The 21,732-nt window shown below is 36.7% G+C and overlaps 1 protein-coding gene across 2 annotated transcripts in view; it reads left to right on the top strand.

The window, feature by feature from the left end:
- The window catches only part of TMEM161B (transmembrane protein 161B), a 44,160-nt gene that overhangs the window by 4,211 nt on the left and 18,217 nt on the right, over positions 1-21,732 (top strand). For both annotated transcript variants that reach the window (XM_068666274.1, XM_068666273.1), the window contains exons 2-5: positions 5,688-5,791; positions 9,476-9,556; positions 14,125-14,222; positions 15,511-15,667. In XM_068666274.1, coding sequence (XP_068522375.1) covers positions 5,688-5,791; positions 9,476-9,556; positions 14,125-14,222; positions 15,511-15,667 — 440 coding nt within the window. The remainder of the gene's footprint in view (positions 1-5,687; positions 5,792-9,475; positions 9,557-14,124; positions 14,223-15,510; positions 15,668-21,732) is intronic.

Raw genomic sequence — 21,732 nt, 5'->3', positions numbered from 1 at the left:
AGCGTCTCGACTTACATGGTGCTAGAGGTACAGACTGTGAAGGCCAAAGTCTAGGTTATACTTTATTCAAACTTGCCGTATTGCCTTTTGGGCTTACCATCATTTTTGAAGGCTTTAAGAGCCTGGCTATTTTACCTTCTAGTGTAGCTGCTAACACCTCTCTTGTAGGCCACTTTGGCATTCAAACTGTTATGTTTTATTAAAAATTTCTTGTAAAATGTGTGCGATGTTGCACAAGCGAAAGAAATAATTCCATACTTCTTGCAAGGTCCTGGAATTGTCAAGGTCCCTGGAAGTGCTTGAGACTTCTAAACCACCTCTGACTAGGATCTTCCTCTGAAAGAAAATTTCAACAAGTCTAAAATGTATTAGACCTTGTAGTCACTGGTTGTTCTGTTCCAGTCTCATCTTTGACCCTGGGGTTGCTTGCCAGCCTCTCTTTTGCAGAGAAACTGGACAGTCGTTCCTTAGGGCTGAGTGCTTCTCAGCCCTGTTCAGATTGGCAGAAACGCTTTTCTGATCAGCAAGATACTGACTTACATCTCCAGTGTCTTGAATTTGGGTTCCAAATTGCAAGCTGCAGAGCTAAAGCACGGCAGGTATGTGGACCTATGTGGAATCAGAGGATGCTGCAGTTGTAGGAGATGAGCTCACATTCTTCTGTTTTCCACAAACTGTTCTGGTACTTCGTACCATTTACTTAATCCGTGCAGCAGTTGCTCATCTCTAAAATGCCTTTTATGAAAGACTTTTTCTTGTAAAATTGGTTTGTCCTCGAACAATGTCTCAAATATTTATCAACAACAACAACATTCAAATATTTGTCGTATTCTGTTAAGGAGGGCTAATTTGTTTTTTAATTTGTGGATTTCTGGCAAAATGCTAAATTCTGTAAAGTGTGTCAACAGAGAATCGGGAATTGGTTCCCACCAATACCCAGTCTGCATTTATATTCCTGAAATGAGTGGCTGTGTATTTAAACTGATATTAGTGGTAATAGGAAGGCTTGAAAGCATGTGTGAGATTTGTTCTAGACAGGGCCCTTATTGGAATGAGCTCTCTAGTTTGTGGTTTCCTGTGAGGGAGAAGTGCTGTGACCTCATGTTGCAATTTGAGATGGTTTGGGATGGTGTGGGCTCTTCTAGAGAGTACTACTACACGTGTGAATGAGTAGTGTGTAAGTATGTGCAGGTAGAAGCGTTGGCACAGTGTTGTGCTCTGCACATGTTGTGTTATTTTGAGTGGGCATACTGCCCACTCACTTTTTTAAATTTCATGTGACAGCTTCTCTCTGGTAACCTACTGCTTTTGGTTGATTACACACATTCAGAAATCAAGAGAAAAATGCACTGATTGCATGAATGAGTATATCCATTTTTAATTGGTTGAAACGTAGAAAGATACCAGAAGGCTATATACCTGTCTCAAAGTCTAACGTAAAGTCGGAGTTAGCAGTATTGTTGCTGCTCTTATGTGCTTTGTTTTTTTTTTATTCCTAAAAACCTGCTAGGTTATTTCCAGCTGCAAACTGAAATATTTTTGCAGGTGCTTCTGTTTTTAAGGAACACAGGAGCAACCTTTATGGGAATGAGCATGGTGAATTCCTGCCAAAAGGGAGCGGGGAGGATGCAGAGAGGCATTCAGTTGCTTAGGACAGAATGATCCTAATGGGATGGGTTACAACTTGCAGCCTTCACTTGAGAAAAGAAACGTGTTTCTCTAGGGATACTTCTAAATAATCTGTTGATTTGTAAGCATTTTAACTCAGCTAGTGGACTTCCTACGTTGTGGTGGTGTTTTGTTTTGTTTTTAACTGCCTTGATATGCATCATTTTCTCTCCTCCTAGCTGTCTTTAGTTGAAGACTTAAGCAAACAAGCGTGGTCAAGGGACAGTGGTGTTTCCGTCCCATTATTTGAATATGAGAAATGCTTAGGCTTATCGTAAGATGGTCAGAATAAATGCTTGGTTTTAGAAATGTAAGGTTTTGTAGACAAGCTTAAACAAGTATCTAAACATACTTGTAAACAAGTATGGTTTTGTAAACAGGTTTTTGTAAAAAGGGTATATAGTTGACGAGCTATATAGTAATTTAAACATACTAATTATATTATGCAGGCAGCTTATTTTAATAACGTTTCCTTTCATTTTAGTTATACATCCCCTTAGGTAGGGAATGGTTTTGAGTCGTTTTAGTTGCATGGCTTCAAGACGCCAAAAATCTGTGATAAAAATGCAGAGTTTAAAATAATACACAGAGATTTCAGGACTAAGCTGGATCATAAGCAAAAGTAAAGTCTTTCGAAGTACGTGATGAGAGTAATGTAAAGGAGCAGCTGAAATTTCAAGGGTGCTAGAGAGGCTTGAGTACTGAAGGAAATTTTAATAGGTGAAGAAAACCCAAACATCTTATTTCAAGTTACAACAACGTAGGAAATACTTCTAAGTGGCACTTGAAACCTCATTATGAAATGTTTGATAAAATTTATTCTAAGTGGTTGCAAATGGAAAAAGGTAGGTTATGCTATCGATCTTCTTCAGTCCTGTTTCATTAAAGATGATGCTGGACATCGCCTGTAACAACTGATCTATGATTTTCATAAAGGCAGAATTGACAACACAATTTGTGGTTTATTTAAACAAAAATTATGTTAACTGCTGGTTATGTAGCAGGTGTCTGTGGCTTGGACCTGACTTTCATGACCGTGCTGGAGACTTTTATGACTCCTGTCTGAAGATTGAAGACTGTGAGGAGGAAACTGCATCCACCTGATCGAGTGGGGGTAAAAAGCATCTCTGCTAACAGGATGGTGAACCTGGTGAGGCGAGCTTTAGTTGAGCACTGATGGAGGAAAGAGCTGGTGACTCACAAATCAAGAGGAGGAAGCGGTGGTTTGAAAGTCTTTGAAAACAACTGATCAGGGCAGAATGGGGCCCACTGATGTACATAAATAAGGAAATACCTGTACACAAGTAATGAGGTCAGCATTAAGGGGGAGAAGCTGTCTTACCTCTTCTGGGCAATTGGTGCATTCCTGATGTGACTGTATGGTAACGCCTGCAGCATGGGGAACAAAATGGACGCGAGGGGTTGGTGTGGCTGTGATCATTGGGATGTGAGGAAGACTCACTGCTTGAGAGCAGCAGGGATGCGTGGAGGTGTACCATGGGATGAGGAATGAGCTGTCTGAGAGCTTAGGGGTGAGTTGTACTAGGGCTGAGCAATATGTGTGGTGCAAGTGCCTGCTGTGCACAAACATCTTATTCACAAAGGCGTGGAAGATAAGCCTGTCTTCGGACAGCTGGAAGAATCCTCATGCTGCTGGCACTGGTTCTCACGGGGCACTTCAACCACACCAGCATCTGCTGAAGAACACAGGAGGATACAAACAATCCAGGAGGTGTTTGCTGTGCATTGGTGGCAATTTGTTAACACAGGTGACTGAGAAGGGGATGAGGAAGGGTGCTCTGTTGGACCTCAGACGTGCAAACAAGGAAGAAGTGGTCAGTGATGTGAACGCCGCAGCAGCCTTTGTTGCAGTGACCATCGGATGGTAGGCTTGAGGATGCTGGGAGAAGGAAACAAGGCAAATAGCAGGTTCAGAGCTAGTCTTCAGGACACCAGACTCTGGCTTGTTTAGGCCTCAGCTGGAAGAATCCTGTGGAGCATGGTGTTGGAGAGAAGAGGGGTGTGTGAAAGCTGGCTGACTTTCAGGGATCACCTCTTTCAAGCTCAAGAACAATCGATGCTGATATGCAGGACATGAAACATGGGGGTGAACATACAGCTCATTGCAAAACTCAGGCGTAGGAAGTAAGCAAGAGGTTGAGTTGGGGTCAGGTCATTTACAAAGTAGGTCCAACCAACCACCTGTATTAGGACCAGTACCACCAAAAAAATGCAGAGGGTTTTCATAACTGGAGAGGTCTTTCTCAGAGGCCCTGATGTGCCCGTTTGCTGTCTGGACACTTACAGAGAGGTTTGCTGCCTGCTGTGGGCTCGCATTTGTGATGTAATGAAGAGGCTACCAAGCCTTGCGAGGACTGCCATTCAATCCTGCTCTTTCAAATGAGGCTGCAACAAGGAGACTCTGAAATACCAAAAGGGGCTTTATATATAATACTAAAAGAGCTGGGACCGTTCAGCCTGGTGAAAGCTCGGGAGGGATTTTGTCCTGGGGTATGAATACGTGATGGGAGCTGGGGTGGGGAATTAGCAAGGTGGAGCCAGGCTTTTTAAGAGTGGTGCCCAGTGAAAGGACAAAAGGCAACGTGCACAATACAGAATATTCCATTTAAATGTTAAAAAAAAAAAAAAGAAAAGATTTTTTTAAAAAAGTGAGCCCATCTATGCGTTCTTTGCCGCTGGTTAATGGCATACTGCTTCTGTATATAGAAATATTTGTACCTCTTGATCTTCTATTACACGTTATATCAATACAGAGCTACTGAAGTGTAATTCCCAACTTCTACAACTGCAGACAGAAATATTTTCTCTTCAAGGCATTGTTAGTAACTAGCAATATCCAAAACATGATGTCTAAGAATCAATGGAAAGATAAACATGTACATACCATTTATTAAATGTAGTATTTCGTGTGCTAATTGAAAATGCACGTATACTCCATTTCACAAGAAAGTATTCCCCAAAATAGTTTGAAAGAGTGGGAATAGCTTATTTGGCTGATGTCTTTTCAGAGCTGTGTTTTGGTGAACTTTACTCATATCGGTTGGATAGTTTTTCTTCTTCTATTGCTTGTTATATGTTAAGTTTGAAAGCCTTGGAAGTACAAGAAAATAAAATGTACGTACTTCGTGTTTTTAACATGGTATTAATTTATAGAATTTCATGTGCAGGATTAAAGTAAAGTGATGCAACATTGTATTCATTGTTATTTTATTATAACAATATATCGTTATTGTTATTTTAATATATATTATCAATATATAATTTTGAACATATTTTCGTATGTTATGCTTGAGAAGTTTATTATTGCTTAATAAAGCAACAACAAACAAGCAAGAGCTAACAGTCAGAATTACAGCTTGCTGAGTGACGAGGGGTGAGAGTACTGCTGGCCCTGCTCACGTGCCAAATCTTGATCAAGATTTGTGTGATACACTGAAGTTACGTCTATTCCTGTGCACCCTCCCCTCCCTTTACCATATGCTCCTTCATTTCAGTGAGGAGCAAATGCTCTGTACTAATAGAATGCTGAAATTTCGAAACATAGGTGTTGTAAAATCTTAGTTCCAGTGGGTTTGTTTGGTGTCAGCTCTTAAATCATGCCAGGACTGAAATGACCACAAAAAGCAAGATTATAGTCGGTGATGTAACATCGAGGTGTGGTGTACCGTGGAGTGCCATGTCAAGATGTAGCTTTACAACCTGGTGAGCAGAGGCACTCTGGTGCAGGCAGCATCATCTGTCAGAGAGTTGCTGATGCTACTAGCCTTGTGATCCACCAACACTTCTGTTTTTAGATGATACACATACCTGATGATGGCAAGGTCCATGTGATTTATTGAAAACTGGTACAGCACTTATTTTTTTCCTGTCTAGTTTAAAAAGAAATGAAAAAATGTTATCCCTGTGATATGAAGATGCTTTTAATGTGTAAAAACAAAAAGGTTCATCAGCACTTTTTAAACACATACTCACTTGTTGTTTAACTTATTCCTCTACAGGGTGTGATAGGTGTACAGTTGGTGGTGACCATGGTAATGGCTAGTGTCATACAGAAGATCATACCTCATTATTCTCTTGCTCGATGGCTTCTCTGCAGTGGCAGGTAAGATAACAAACAAAACAAAAAAAAACAGTTGCTACACTGCTTGTGAATATGTACCAATTTAGTTTAATTACTTTCCAAGAAAGCAATCCGCTGTTCTTGAACTTTATTTACACAGGACTGTGACACCTGACTTACAGGTTTAAGGTGTAACAGCAGTGCTGCTGGAAATGGACAGTCTTGTTTGTGCTGTTAATTGTATCAGCCATAAAGTTAGCTGTTGTCCAGCTTCTACATTATTAAAGACAAAGGCTGCATACTGAGAAGCTAAACTAAATACAAAGCTCTAAAGAATATATGCTTAACAATGCACCTGCTAATATACAGAGTATGTAGGCATTTATTAAGAATCCTGTTTTTTTTTTAATACTTCATAGGACAGGATTAGTATAAATTTCAGTATAGTACTTTCATAACAATAGATCAAGCAGATATAATGAGTTGCAAGGGGAGCATTCCCTGTGTGTTTGTATCCATAATAACTAAAAGCAGCAGCTGTTTTGAATATAAATCAGTATCTTAAATATTAAAAAATAAAAATGAAAAGAAAATGCTTCTTTTTTTTCTTCTGGGAAGAAAAACACTTTTGTATGATTAGAAGGTAGTATGCTGTCTTTCGTAATTGTTAAAATCTTGAGAACACAAAATCTCTACTCTTTGAGTTCTGTAGGAATATCTTTGAATAATAATGTGCTCTGCAGGATTCTTAACTGGTCTTGTGCAATTTTCCACCACCCTTTCACCCTTTTACCTCTGCATCTTGGAATTAACGGTGTTTTTTTCTTTTTAATTTTCCTCTTTTCAACACAAAGATAATGGGAAATGAAAAATAACTCTTGTTTAAATGTGATATAAGTATTGTTAGTTGGAATGGAAAACAGATCTGTTGGCAGGCAGATGATACAAAGAGGAATCGTACTCTTAATTGTTATGAGAAATTTCATTGTTGAAGTATTATTACTTTGTAAGTGAACTCTTCACAATTTTTAGTAATGTGAAACTGCAACCTTTGTTTTTTATGGTGTGTTACTACTCTTGAGCTTTTATCAATGATAATTCAAACAATATTTACTACTTTTATTTAACATTTAAAGCATTAGTTTAAATTTTGATTTCAGAGTTTAAATATTGTATTTTTTAAAAAGACTTGTTCAATATTAAACCCTTGTTCTTCATTCTTCTTGGCATTTTCAGATTCTTGTTCTAAGGCATACCTTGTGCCAGTGAAAGGGAAAGGTTTGGTGTTCAAATATGTTTTGTCATCCTTTTCTCTTTATCTTTGCACACCTACAGATTGATAAGTACATAAAGCAAGTTTTTTTTTTTGTAGTTGTGCTCCCACTGAAGTCAATGGGAGCATTGTTACTGCTTTTCATACTAGTAACCTTGAAAATCTCATCACTGTTGCTTTTCAGTGCTCTATTTATCTGGTAACTATTTTAGTGCATTGTAGTTTCAGTCATTGTGAATAACCCTCAGAATACAAGAACTGTGTGAAGAGACAGAAATATTTCTGTCTTCCAGAAACGAAAACAAGCCAGAAGCTTTGCTGAAACAGGAATCTGAATTCAACTGTCAGAAGGAAAAATGTCTTATTTTCTTACTTTAGCTGACAAGCTTACATTAACATATTTTCTTTAGAGATGAACACTTGCAAACAAGTGTTTTTTTGACAGACCTGTGTTAGTGGGGCAATGGAGAGTGTTATACACATGTACATGTACACCACACATGCTGCAGTCAGGCTTTCCTCGGAAATGTTACCACCTTTTCCTCCTTCCTCTTGTCAGTATATTTCAGCTAATCTGTGGTTTTAAGTTATTTGCCCTAAATGTTTTTCTTCCAAAGAGGTTGGAGGCTTTTCTAAGTGAAGTCATCAGAAATACCTACCAGAGAGAGCTCTCCCCAAAGGGGAGGGAGGATAAACACGTTACCAGTAAAGTCAGCATCTCTAAGTTGTCTAAGAAAAGTTCGTCTCAAGGTGACTGCATGTGCGCATTCAGAGTCCATTAAAAGAAAGAAAGGTGTTTCACAATCTAAGAGCACCTTGTATCCACCCTAAGAATTGGTTGCAGACTGAACAAGTATTGACTGTTGAAAAACAATTTACTTATATTTGAGAAGGAATGCAAACTCTTTCAAATGATGCTGCTTTCAGAGCTTGAACAGAATATGAATATTCACATTTATTAAGTAAATCAATTTGCGGCCCAAGTATCTGCATAGGCCTTTTCATTTTTAACTAGTAAAAGTGTCTCTACCAAAGTGTTGCTTTTAGGTTGCTCAGCCTCTTCTGTTCTTCTATTTCCACACCACTGTAGGAAGACAGGAGAAAAATGGTGTTCTGTTCTGCATTTATTAATGATAGTATTTAAATTAACTAGGACATGTCTGTGCTGGTTTTGCTATTGAGATGAATTCGAATCTGTCAAAGTTACAGGGTTGTCTCAGCTTTAAACATGCATAAGCCAATGCAAATACAAACTAAATATTTTTTCAGCTCTACCTTTTACGAAAATGTTTGAAATCTTTTTGGTTTTAACATTTAAATTGGAGGCTGTAAGGTTTATTTTGTAAAAGAACCCTCTTGTATCCTGTTAGTTGTAACTATGAATCACTTGCAATATAATCTTGTAGGGTAATTAAGACCAAGTTGTTGTTTAGTATACTAACACCAATCAAGGATACTTAAACAGGTAAAGAATTTTGGCTATAATAATCTCAAATTCACTGATTTAGATTTGAGTGGCCCTACTCGATGAGATTTTTTTTTTTTAACCAGAGTAATACTGATGGTTATGGCTGTTTCTGATTATTACCCTGCGTTAACCTGTAACACAAAACAGCGGCTTTCTCCAGAAAAGGACTTACACATATATTTGGATAAATTTTCCAAGTCTGCTGTTTATAGTTAGGCTCCTCTACCTTAGCATTTCAGCATGGAAATCAGAGTGATAGTCATCCTAAATGTGAAGGGCAGCCCACTTTTACCATGTGGGAAAGACCTTACTTCAGCTACCATGGTTCTTGCATAGAAATAAGGATAAATCTTTGAGACTGAACCATCACTCTTCAGAACTCCCTTGCTACCACTTGTCTTTTAAATAAGGGAATGGTGCAGTGACTTGTGAAAGAGGAAAGTCTTACAGCTCAGATACATGAAAATTAGTGATTTTTTTTTTTAAAGTAACACTTAAGCATCAAATCCATAACTGAAATAATGAAATATGCTAACATCTTTCTAGGCTACAGTTACATACTTTTAATTTATAAGTATCTGTGCTTTTGTAAGCCATGGTGTTCGTTTCTTCCTTTTTCTAGTTAGATTGAAGTTATCTGTGAGGGGGTGTTGGTTAGGACAGAAACACAGATATAATGATCTGGTCTGTGTAAGAAGAAAGACTGATAATAGTTACTTGTTTTGAGAAGTGAAGGGCATGCTGCGAAGGATAATGTTAAAGCTTTCTAATGGTATCTAATTAGTGACTCATCCTGGAAGTTTAGCTGTGGCTGTTTGGGTCAGACAGTGCTGGCACTTATTTTGCTTAGATGTTGCAAATGATTGTTGTTTCAATATACATGTAGATCTGTGTTGATATATATATATATATATTTTTTTTTTTTTTTAAATCATGAAGTTGCTAATGCTGACACTGTTTTACATGAGATCTTCTTTTTCATTAGTTTACGATGGTATCAACATCCTACTGAAGAAGAACTACGGATTCTTGCAGGGAAACAAAGAGGGAAGAGCAAAAAAGATAGGTAAATATTTGTCATTCCCTACCTCCCCCCCCCCCATATTTTTATATGATTCATAAAACAACTTTGCTGTCAATTTATGTCTTTGTGGCTCTAAAACTTCATGTTGCATATGACTACAGTGCTGACATTTCCACAGCTCTGTACTGAATTGTTTTTTCACTTTAGAGAGTGTTAAACATGTCCAAATTGTGCAGGATCAGATGAATCTCAGTCCTTAAAAGTAGCATGTAAAATTGCTAAGGACTTTTTTAATGAATCTATTCAGTTCATGGAGACTGAGGAAAGCAAATCTTCTGTAGGACTGAAGCCCTTCATCTTGAAGCAAAAGCAGAAAGATCTGAGTGTACTAGTTGAATACAGGGTTATACTGAGCCACTACTCCTAGACAGCTATGAAAGAGGTAAATGTGCTCCCAGGATGTATTAGGTGAGGTATATTCTAGGAGAAGGGAGGAAAATATTAATCCTCTTGCACAGGGCACTTTTATAGAACTTGACCGGGATTACTGTGAACAGTTCTAATCACTCATGTTCAAGAAAACTGAATTCAGACTTGAACAGGTGAACTGAAGGGCTGCAGGGATCATCCATGAAACAGCCTGTCTACAAGAGGAGGCTAGAAGAGCTGGGCTTATTTAACCTAGGGATGACAGAGCTGTCCTTCAACTTCAGGTGCAAACAGGTTTCTCCTGTTCAGTCGCGAGGATCTGGAACTGCTTCACCAAAAGTACAACAGCAGCAAGAGCAGTTGGAGGAGGTGGAGCTTGGTCTGTTAGAGCTTGCTGTGGTGCGGAATTTCTGAACTGGCTGTGTTAAAACCAAACAACAAAATGCAGAAACATTCTGTCTTTCTTCTTGGTGATCTGTGAGGTTTTCTGCAGTCCTTTGTCTTTTATTCCAGTATGAATGGCTCTCTTACTATTCCTAACACCTGCGTTATTAGACCTCACTTTCATCTATCAGCTTTCTGTTAACAAGTTGAAACAAAAAAAAATATTGTGCATAAAATTGTGAATAAAATTTGTAACTGTCCGTTTAGTCTGTAATACTAATCTATATATAAGATAACTTTAATTACCTAACTAAATTTTAAGTCCATGAATAGGAGCCTTAAACAAAAATCACATTACAAAATAATTCTACTTTGCTAATGCCTTACCTTAGCATTGCCAGTCTTCCATTCAAAGCATGTGCCCGTGTTCTTACTTTCAACAGAGCAATTGCACGCTCTGCAGAGTGAAAGCAGGACAAGTTCATGTAATCTTAAACTTCATAGTCTTTGGAAAATTTACTGTGAAACGTAATAAGAACCTGTATCATAAGCCACCTACACATATGTTAAGTCCCTTTTCAACTATTAAGCCATTGCATTTAACGTTTCAAATGTGATGTTATATTTTTTTGTCTAGGCAGTCAAATCTTGTTGGTGTCTATTATTATTATAATTGACATAATTATCATACTACATTAATATGTAACCAAGAAAATACATTTGTAATAGGGAGTTGCTTGTGTTCAGGTAAACGTCATTAACAACAGGTGGATAGGAAACCTCAGAGGAAGCAGGAGGGTTATACAGAGGCTTAAATGCTGCTTGTTTTGCTTTGTCTTCGTAAAATAAAAATATCCTTACTTTTCAGTCAATCAGTATACCTCTGTTCCATCTAAAGAAGCTGCTGCTGTTGGAGAACTACTGTCCTACTGTTAAAGTAGGAACTGTTCCTATTGAATTGGCTTGGATATACTTCTTTAGTTTGCACCAACTGGAATGCAGTGCTCTGTTGAACCAAGGAGATGTGAAACAGAGCAGGAGAAACAACAACACGTTTGATTTTTTTTTTCTTGTCTCTTCAGGTTAAAGAATATTTTTCATCAAGCTTTTACTTTTGTGAAATATAGTGCCTGTTCCTTCAGTAATTTTTCAGTTTGAAGTAATAAGAAAAATGGTGAAAGGAGATCCCAGGAACTTGTTTGAAAACACAGCTGTTGTGTGAACTTGTATTTTATTAGTCTGTTTTACTGAATGCATATTACATTTCAGAATATTATGCTATAGGTTATCATAGCAGATGAATATTAGGTGGATTTTTGTTTCAGAGTTGTTTGTGTTGTGTTAAATTGTTAGGCTAATGAAAAGGTCCGTAGCTACTATGAATTACTTAGAATTAAAGCTGTTAGACATCCTGGGTATGTTCTATATCTCTTAGATTATGGGTCCCTTGGGATGACTAAAGTGTAGGAATTTAGTTGATCTGAAATGACTTCAGTTATCCAAATGCTTATCTTCATCACGATGATGGTACTCCTGGGGGCACACAGCAGAACATGAGTATAGCCGGGGCAGGGAAGCGCACACAAGCTTGGGCACTCAAGCAGCTGGGCAGTGCAGCAAGTTCTCATTTAGACTTGGGTACAGGAAATTTTGGGGTAGTGATTTGTATTTCCATCCTTATATTGCAGTTTGTACATTAAAATTCGTGTGCTTTAGGTGATAGTAATATCAGTATCATCTGAAAAAATAGTATTTATTGATGCCTTCTGCTTGTATTCTCAGCTCACACGATAGCTGGGAGGATCTTATTCTTTAAAAGTACGTTCACGATTGATTTTCTTTTTAATGTTTATCCTAGTAGCTGTTGTTTTTATGGAAAATCCCTCTCCTTTTTCTCGTTTCAGAGGTGCTCTTCTAAAGTCTGGCAAAGGATGCTGTTTTGTTCTAGCCATTTTGGGGTTTTTGAGTTCTGTGGTTATTGTTTTTTTTTTTTATTTTTTTTTAACCTGGGAAAGAATTTTTTGATCTGTTTCAATTATTTTTTTTATATATTTAGTGATGAAGAAAGTTTTACCTATGTTCGTGATGATCTTTCAGCCCATTTTATGTAACTTAACTTTTTTCAAGCTCTTTTACAAGCATCCTGAGTTTAAAGTGTAGTGGTATGGCTTATTTTAAAGATTTATGATGTTAATGTAGTTCCAGAGCTCCAGATAAACCTGCACTTGTTGCTCTAAATATCTTTTCTGTTGTTTATTTGTCTGCTGTTGGGGTGAAGGGGGGGGGGGGGAAGCTTCTTTCAAACTGTTACTTCTAACTAGCAATTTGGGAAACATAACTTCATATTATATATGACATATTTTTGTTTATACCATATTTGAAATTTGATTCTGTAGAACTGGAAAAAGGGAATGATGATGTCGAAGTAAGGCTTCCTCACAAGGAAGAGGAGTGTAAAGTTTACTAGTCTGGGAACTGGTTGAGGGAGGGTGTAGCTACAGGTGTGTATCCACTATGCACAGGGAGTGGATAGGGAGTAGTAAATTTACTGCTGTGTTGTACAAGGAGGTGGTGAATGAAGTTAGTAAAGTATGTGTCAGGACTCTTTCATTTGGGACGTGAATGATACAACATGCCACCATGAGACACAGCACAGGTCAACACATTTCAGACTGATTCAGAAAGGAATTCGACAAATTCATGTCAGTTAGGAAAAATGGTGGTTTCAGAAGATGCAATCCCTGTCTCAGATTATCCCCCAGTTGCTTTAGTTTTGGAAGCCAGGAAGGGTTTAGCGTTGTGAGGATCACCTGTTACTTGCCTTAGTCTTTCCCTTCATATAAATAAGTTGTCCACCACTACTTACGTGATAGGAGCAAATAAATTTCGTGTGCAACTCCTTTTGAAGCCTTTGTGTATCTGCAGGAGTGGTTAAAACCTGGAATGCAGCTTTGAACCCTGGCACTGCATCGCAATACGCATAGCTTTGTATGTCTTCCCAAAGATGGATGATTGCTTTTCAAGGTCTACTGCATGTCTGGGATTGCTCATAATACTATGATAATTGGTTTTGATTGTTTTCATAACCAGGATGTGAATTGAAATAAGACTATAGTATTTCTGTACGTGACCTTTTAGATTAAAAAACTGTCTTATAGTTCACTTTGCTTGATGGCCGGTAAGATATCTTTCAAGGATCTAGGTTAGTCCAGTTGAGGCAACACTCTTGATACTATATTAGGCCCCGATGGGCCTAATACTATTTTGGGAAATTTGTTTGTTTATTTTAGTGTGGAGAGGAACCTCGCCTAGACCTCAACTGCGGAGTCTTAATTTAGCTTTGATTTTTGTCAGGGTGCTTGTTTATCAGGAAAGATACGTTCTGCTGTGTAGCTGTGCTCAGATCACAAAACTGTTGAGACTGGCATAACTTCTTAGACTACTCTATAGCTCCCTGGCAGCCTGAACAGTGAAAGCGACCTTTCAGAGAAAATTAGTCTGGAGTAGAAGTTTCTCACCAGGTCTTGTTCTACTACGTACTGAGACCCATGTGTGTAGCCACAGCAGTATGTAAGAGCCTTGCAGAGATAAAGCTAGTAATTATTGACATGCCTTGTTGTTTCTTGAGATATTCGCATATTTGAAGTTGAATTAATGCTTTTAGCTAGCTAGATAAAAATGTTTGCATTTAAAGGAAGAATGGTCTTCTGAATTTGAAATGCCATTATGTAAAAAAAAAAAAAAAAAAAGTTATTGTGTTAACTGTGTATATTGTATTTATCTATTTATTGTTCTAGGAAATATAATGGTCATATTGAAAACAAACCTCTAACCATTCCAAAGGACATTGATCTTCATCTGGAAACAAAGTCTGTGACTGAAAGGGACACTATAGGTAAGAGCAAACAGATGCAGACAATAATACATTAAATATATATTCTGATGTTTTCTGTCAAATGTTTATTTGCGATAAATGGTGGAGTATCTGTTTTATAGACAATGAAAATATAAAAGTGCAGTTGATAATACCAAGAATTAGATCTAAGTCTCCTTTGTTGTTCCATGGGTGACATCTTAACTGCATTGTTACGGGAAAGGATGAGTAGGTGAAATCCAGCATAAAGTGCATGTATTGTTGCTCCAGACATACATAGCAATATGAGACAACACCAAAAGGATTGCATCGTGGTGTATTTGAAACAGATCATAGGTTTGTACAAGAAAATGACAATTGGCAGATGGTAGAACAAAGGCTTTCTGCTTGTCTAAAATGGAAACAGTGTTGTAGTGAAGCCTAGACCTTTCACCCCCACAAAATGCTTAAACACCAAAAGTGACAGTGGAGAAATTAGCAGCATTAGATGCTTTGATAGTTGCTGCTTTTTGAAAACCATTATTTTGGATTCCTTAATCATAACTAATTTGTTACATAGATATCCATATGACTCTTCTGTATGTGTGCTATGTGTTTTCTTATTTACATTTTGGTAAGCATATGCATAACCATGAAAAGGAAGTTTAGTGCTGTGCAGAAGATTTCTCAGCTTAAATTATCCAACACGGCACAGAAAAAAACTTTAACGGAAATGCAGAGTTCTTTTGAACCTTTTTTTTTTCTAAAAAAAAAAAAAAAGTACTTGGAAGTTTCAGTTACTGTTTTTGTTTGAAATGATAGCATTAAGTGTCCTGAGCAAACTGAGTGTTTTACTTTTTTTTTATTTTTACGAAAGTGAGGAAGTATGTGTATATACATTAAGCAATTGCCAGTGAACATTTAATCTTGAACATGAGAATCATAACCCTTACATAGAAACTGTAGCTAAAATTAAGCAGAGAGCCATTTTCCACTGTGATGTTGAGATATGAATTAGGTATGCTCTTTGAAATTATCGGGTTAATGTCTAAAGGCTGGGATGATAAAATTGTAAAAGTCTTGTAGGATTAAAAATAACTGAATAGTAACCCAGTATCAATTAATAGAGGTGAAGAGAGAGGCTCAGGTTAAAAGGAGAGATTGTTGAATGGAAAACGTGACTCGTTGTTGATGCTCTTAACTTCGATGATGTGGATCTGTCTAGACATCAATTACTTGAAAACTAATTTTAATCATCACTGCATATGTCAATAAAATTAAAATTAAAAATATCACATTTTTATAACATTTGCAAATTTGTATTTTTCAGCATTGCATTACTTTCCTGAGTATCAGTGGCTGGTGGATTTTACTGTTGCAGCTACAGTTGTGTATGTGGTGACTGAAGCCTATTACAGTATTGTGAAGCCCTCACAAGAAATGAATATCAGCGTAGTGTGGTGTCTGCTTGTCTTGGCATTTGCAGTGTATCCTTTTCTGTTTTCTTAAATCATTCTATGAGTTCAAAATAGCTTACATCGTTTTGCAATTCATAGAATTCTCTGAACTGTTGGTTTGTAGAATACATAAATATTTATCGTTTGGAAAAAGGGTTGTATAAGCTAACGTTATCATCAGGTAATGTATATGCTGTACATGCTCTTCGTACTTGGTGGTCTCAGCTGCTTGTAAACATTTATTCCAAACCATTTATGGAAAAAATACATGTACGTTAACATAAAATTCATACTCGTATGCAGTATGTAGCTATTGTAAACCCAAGACATGTTAACAAATACAATTTTTTTCCCAGCCTTACAATGCATTTTCTGTACAAATAGTATTTATAATTTTTGAAGAAGCGTGCAGTTTACCGCCCGCTTTTCTGGTATGTTTAGTCTGATACTGCCTTAACTAAATAATGTATGTAGTCATTTAGTGTAAAGTTTCATGCATGAATTCATAACTCCAGATTTTTATTTCTTAGATTCCATAGAAAATACAACTTGTAGACAGCTGTAGGAGCGGAGATGGTACTGTGTTTTCAGTGATCTCTGGAAAGCTACACTTGCTTCTGCAAATGAGGGAAACAAAAGCAGTGTATTTTAGGAAACAGGCAATATCAAACCATAAGAGAAGCAACTGTTGTGTTTGTTTTTACTGGATAAAGCAGTATCTGATGTCGATGCTTGCACAGTAAGGAACTGCTTTCACAAACCAAGCCAGGCTTTGGAGAGGAAAGTTGCCTTTTAAATATGAGAGAGATGATGAAACAAAGGAGTTGAGTAAGGTCCTGGAGGAGTGCAGGTTATGGGGAGACGAGTTACAAAATAAATTTGTACAACTTCTCTGTTCCGTCAACAGCTGATGAGTGGTTGAAGTGTCACACTAAGATACAACACTTGAGTATTCAAAATTGATCCCTCTGTGGAATGTCTTTTCAACACAGAGCCTTACAGTGATTTCTTTGTTGTTTCTCTTTTTTTTTTTTTTTTTTTCCTTCTGTTAGCTGTAGCTAGTGATGTTATTTATGTAAAACCTGAACTCTTGGTTATAACTCTCAGATATAACTAGGTTATATCTGGCTGACAGTTCTGGCTATGCTTAATACTCTTCTCTTTTTGATATTTGTTAGAATAGGTGCTGCCTTTACAATAGGGGCAGATATTCCTTTTCTGACCAGCCTGGAGTATTAATGGTATGCAAAATTTTCCTTATAATGAGTAAGAACTTCTTAGATGACAGAGTTGATACAAATTCTGGAAAGAAGCAACTTGGCAGTAGCTTGCTTCCAGACTAAGTATTTCTCCGTTGACTCTTACTTGTTAGTGGAACGACCCATGGTACAAAAAGTGTTTTTCTGATCTGCTCTGTACTGACAAGAAGGTCACTGCTGGCTCTTGTGCACGTTTTAATGACATATTAGCTGTGTTATTAGGCAGCCTTTTCTCATTTGGTTGGATGAAATCAGGAATTACAGTTTAATCTTGGCAGACAGAGGGGGAGAAAGAGACAGAGGGAGACAGAGGCAGGTGCTGCATAAGAAATAATTAATGAAACCCAGCATCTTTGACTCCGATTCTGAGAATGAGGAGGAGGTTAATGAACTAATGGAAGACTTCAGATACTAAAGACAAGCACTCTTTACTGTGTTGGTGGCAACAATCTATTTGCTTCATCTTTCAAATCTTGGGTGTAACCAACTTAAATAATACTACAGTGATTGTAACTCTGCGTGACGTGGAGTTGTGAATTATATATTGGCATGGATTATGTGGGAAGGTAGACTTCATTCTTACAGTGGTGTTTCAATGCAGTCGTAATCACTGCTTTCGTTTAGTCATTCATTCAGGGCAAAACCACTTGGAGAAATTTATAAGCATTAGGTTGCATGGCAGCTTTCTGCTTCAGTAATACGAACATGCAAGTGGCTGTTGGGGTCTTTTTCTGATTTCTTCTTTCTGACCTGCTGTTTTCACATAAATTGAGCCCAAACCAACATTTTCATGCTTGTCCTATTCTGTTTCAAGCATTTGAGATCCAGTTGAGCATTTGGACCTGAAGGAGATTGTAACAGAGTGTGTGTTGGAAGCACATTACCTATGTTTTCTCACTAGCCTTCCTATGTGACTGAAAGGGAAATATGGCAGAGAGGAAAAGTACAATTGTACTAGGTGAAAACTAAATTTAATGTGTGCATTGGCATGATGTATAGAAGTACTCAGACTTTCTTTATTCTATCTGATCTTACAATTATACTAAATGCAAAAAAAAGCATATGCTAGAAGCTAAATTCCATTTAACAAACTGAAAAGTTAACTTAATTTTTTTAGTATTGTACCTGAGCGTGTGTTAAGTAAGGAACAAATGTTCTTTTTTTTTTTTTTGATAATACTATACTTTGGAGAGAATTCTTAAGGAATTCTAGTAGTTTGTTTGGGTTAGAAAAAGGCTAGAGAAATGGAAGTTTAAAATTCATGTGGCACTTCTGAAAACACTGGCAAATTTGGGAAAGCCTGGAACAGCATAGCCTTGCATGTAGGACCAAGTGTACCAAAACAAATCCTTGGAAATCAGAAACTTGCGTACAAAGCTACTTGTTTTTTTTTTAAATGCATTGTTCGAACAGTGAAGCCTGAATTGTAGAAATTTTAATTAATCACCTCAAAAAAAAAAAAAAAAGATGTCTACCTTTTGGATAGTTTGTGAGCTGATGCAACAGAAGCTGTGATTTGTTATCCAGTGGTAGGTGCGTGAATTCATGAATTGCACAAAGGAAACAAATGGTTAGGGCTAGTCTTCTAATACTTTGTGCAAATTTATTTACTATTTTTGTGTTTTTTCTCCTGTGACATAAAACAAACCTTGCTTTTATTGGAGGCTTCTTTACAGAGTAGGTGGTGATGTAGAAATCCTTGTAAAGTCACTGTTTCCTGATACTAAAGTGGCTTGACTTAATTAATTACCTGTGTGGTTTCTGGCTGATGTTGTGATCCTGTCCAGTCTGAGGGGTTAGTGGCAATGCAGAAGGCTGAGTTCTGTCTAAACTTGGCTTCATATTAGAGTTAACATCTCCATAAACATGTTGTTATAACTTATTATTGGCATTAAAGCTTTTTGGTTGAAGGGGGGTTGGTGCAAAGAGTGATAGAGGTATTAACGAAACAGTCCATTGTGATCACTGGAAGCTAGGTGAGTGAGAAGAGATTTCAGAAGACTGTTTAATTCTTGTTTTATGACATCAGGCCTCTGGTATGCTGAAAATCCTTTAAAACTTACATGACTAGTTAGCAATTCAGTATGTTAGGACCAGAAATGATCCATCATCATTTGGTAGCCCCCATACTTTCAACTGAGAACAGTCAATGTAACGTCAAGAATTAATTCTAGAGCAATTTCCATTATTCTGAAATTTGTGAAGGTGGCTTTTGTCATAAGAAATAATCAATTAGTGAACTGAGTTATTGATCACAACTGTAAATGCAGCAGAAGCAGCAATCATACTTAGAGTTTTGTGTTTACGTTTCATTGGTGGCAGAATGTGGGTAAGACAGACAGGGTTGAGAGATCATAATAATTCCATGTTTCAATTGCTGTACTTGTACAGGTATTTAAAATTCAATGTTGAGAACAACTGACAATGTCATATTATTCAATTGTTGTAAAACTTTAAACAGGTGTTGTACTCAAGCCTTTCCCTCGAAAGGCATTTAGGAGACTATACAGTATATGATAAATGAGATATTTCTCAGCTGCAAAACTTACCTTTCATCTGAAAACATTTAAGTAACCCAATTTTATTTGTAGATTAGGAAACCTGACTGTCTTCTTTCGGAAAGTGTATCAGTGGCCATATCAAAGGAAAGCAACAGCCTTTTTTTTAACTCGACTCAAGGTTTATGTAGAGAAACTCAGACCTTGAAATAACCTCTGGAAACTACAATTTTTTTCAATATGCATGCAGTTAAAAATAATACATGTTTGGTTTTCTCCTGTGAGTCCAAAAATATTATGAATTTTATTAGGAACTGAAGGTGGATCTTTTTCTCCTCAGCCATGTTCATAAACTCCAGTGGACTGAATAATTTGAAAATTCCAGAATTTTATCAACTTAAAAGATAAATTTATTTTTCTAAAAAATATTTTTTCAAGTCTACGGGCATGTTGTCTTTTGTGACCAAAATAAAAAAATCAGAGGGGAGAAGGAATCTCTTAACTTAGCACAGTATTCTCCTGAATTATTTGTTCAGTAGGTCCTGAAGCATAGGGCGAGCACTGAAAGGAAGTCTTAAATAGACCTCAGATTTCTGTTCTGTAATTCTTTGATTTCCTCTGTTCCTAAAACAGTTGAATAATCACCGCTGTTGCCTAACAGAGCGTTTCAGTCACAGTTAAATTTGCATAATCCTTAATTTTATATACAGGGAACTGAATCTGCAGTACAATTGAAATTTATTATCATGATGATTTTTTTTGTTTGCTTGTTTTTTTCCAGATACTTTATGCAGAGCCCATAGTTAAAAACATGAAATAGGGTGTTTTAAAATCTATAGGTCAGTACTCTTTATTACAAACTTTATGAAGTACTTTGGATAACAGAGATTTGGGAAGTATATTTTCAAATTATGCTGAATATCCCTACCCATAAAACGACGCTTGGTTTAAGAATTGTTTTTGGTCAAATATATTAAAGTTGCATTTTGGGAAAAGTTTACAAGGTTGCGAACTATCTTTTGAACTCGTATATTTAAAAATCATCCTGATGCTCTTTTAATGATCACTGTTAAGAAACACAGCTTTCTAAAACAGTCTGTGTAAGTTAAGTCTTCTGTAAATGAGGTCTTCCTTTAGACTTAGGTATGAGATACCATACCAGTAAAGTTTGAAGGGAGCTTAAGTTAATTACTCAGAATTTAAGAGTTAGATGCTGTGCTTAGGCCACCATAGTGTTTAGATGAGTTCATTGTTATATTTTATTATTTCATATTGAGATGATGAATGAAATAATGAAATACAATGGCATATATGTTAAATACGTGCTGTTTAATGAAGTGCAATATGGCATAATTACCTTTTTTTTTGAGGTATTAACTCACAACTGTTTAAATGTTTTATTGAACAGATAACTCTAAAGTGTATTTTCACATAATCTACATCTTAAAGTATTTCCAGGATTTAAAGAAATGCAAATATAGATGATTGCTGTTGTGTAGTGGAAAACAACAATACATGAAAGACCGAAGTCTTTCTTTTTTTTCTCTAAGTAGGTAATGTCTGAAGTGATCTCAGTAGTTTATTTAAGCATGAACTGGATAATATTTATCACTTGGAGGAAAAAAATAAAATATAATGGGCTTTAGCTTGTATTAATAACTGTTGGCAATATACTACAGAAATTTTAGTTATCTACTGTTTTGTTTTGGAACTAATTATGTTTAGAAATGCGTTGCTCAATAAACACTAAAACCAGTTTGATAACAGAGCAGGTGGCTTCTTAGATATTAATATCTGTGACACTGGGGTTACATGAAAAGACTAAATATATCATACCAGTTTTGTAAGATTTTTTTCAAAATGAGAATGGCACAGGTTTTTCTTTCATAGATAAGTACTAAATATACTGTTATTTTATTGTGTTTGTTTGAGAAATGTCAGATGCATGTGGAAGTTGAGAAACACAAGTGTCATTTTTTCATGTTTTTTTCTGCTTAGTAAGTCACCTCACAATATAAGCAGCAGTCCTGTGGCACTTGTCACGATTTCTTGTAAGGCAGAAGACAAACACCTACTTCTCATGAGTAGAAATTCTCTCCTTTTAGAAATGAGAGAAATTTTATCCCATTATTGATAGAACTGCTTGTTGGAGCATCCTGTTCCTTGCTGTTTGCATGTACACTGTAGAGCTGTGTGTCCTGGAAGAACATCTATGGCTCATCTCTGGTTAAAAATATATTTATTCACTTCCGTGCGATTACAGTTGTTGCATTTAGAAGTAAGATTTTGATTTTTTGAAATTGACATGTATTACATCTTGAATTATGTAGTTAGGAAT

The sequence above is a fragment of the Anas acuta genome, chromosome Z (genome assembly GCF_963932015.1).
Source record: "Anas acuta chromosome Z, bAnaAcu1.1, whole genome shotgun sequence".
Taxonomy (NCBI): Eukaryota; Metazoa; Chordata; class Aves; order Anseriformes; family Anatidae; genus Anas; species Anas acuta.
Note: the sequence above shows the minus strand (reverse complement) of the source record. Positions and strands in the feature narration are given on the sequence as shown.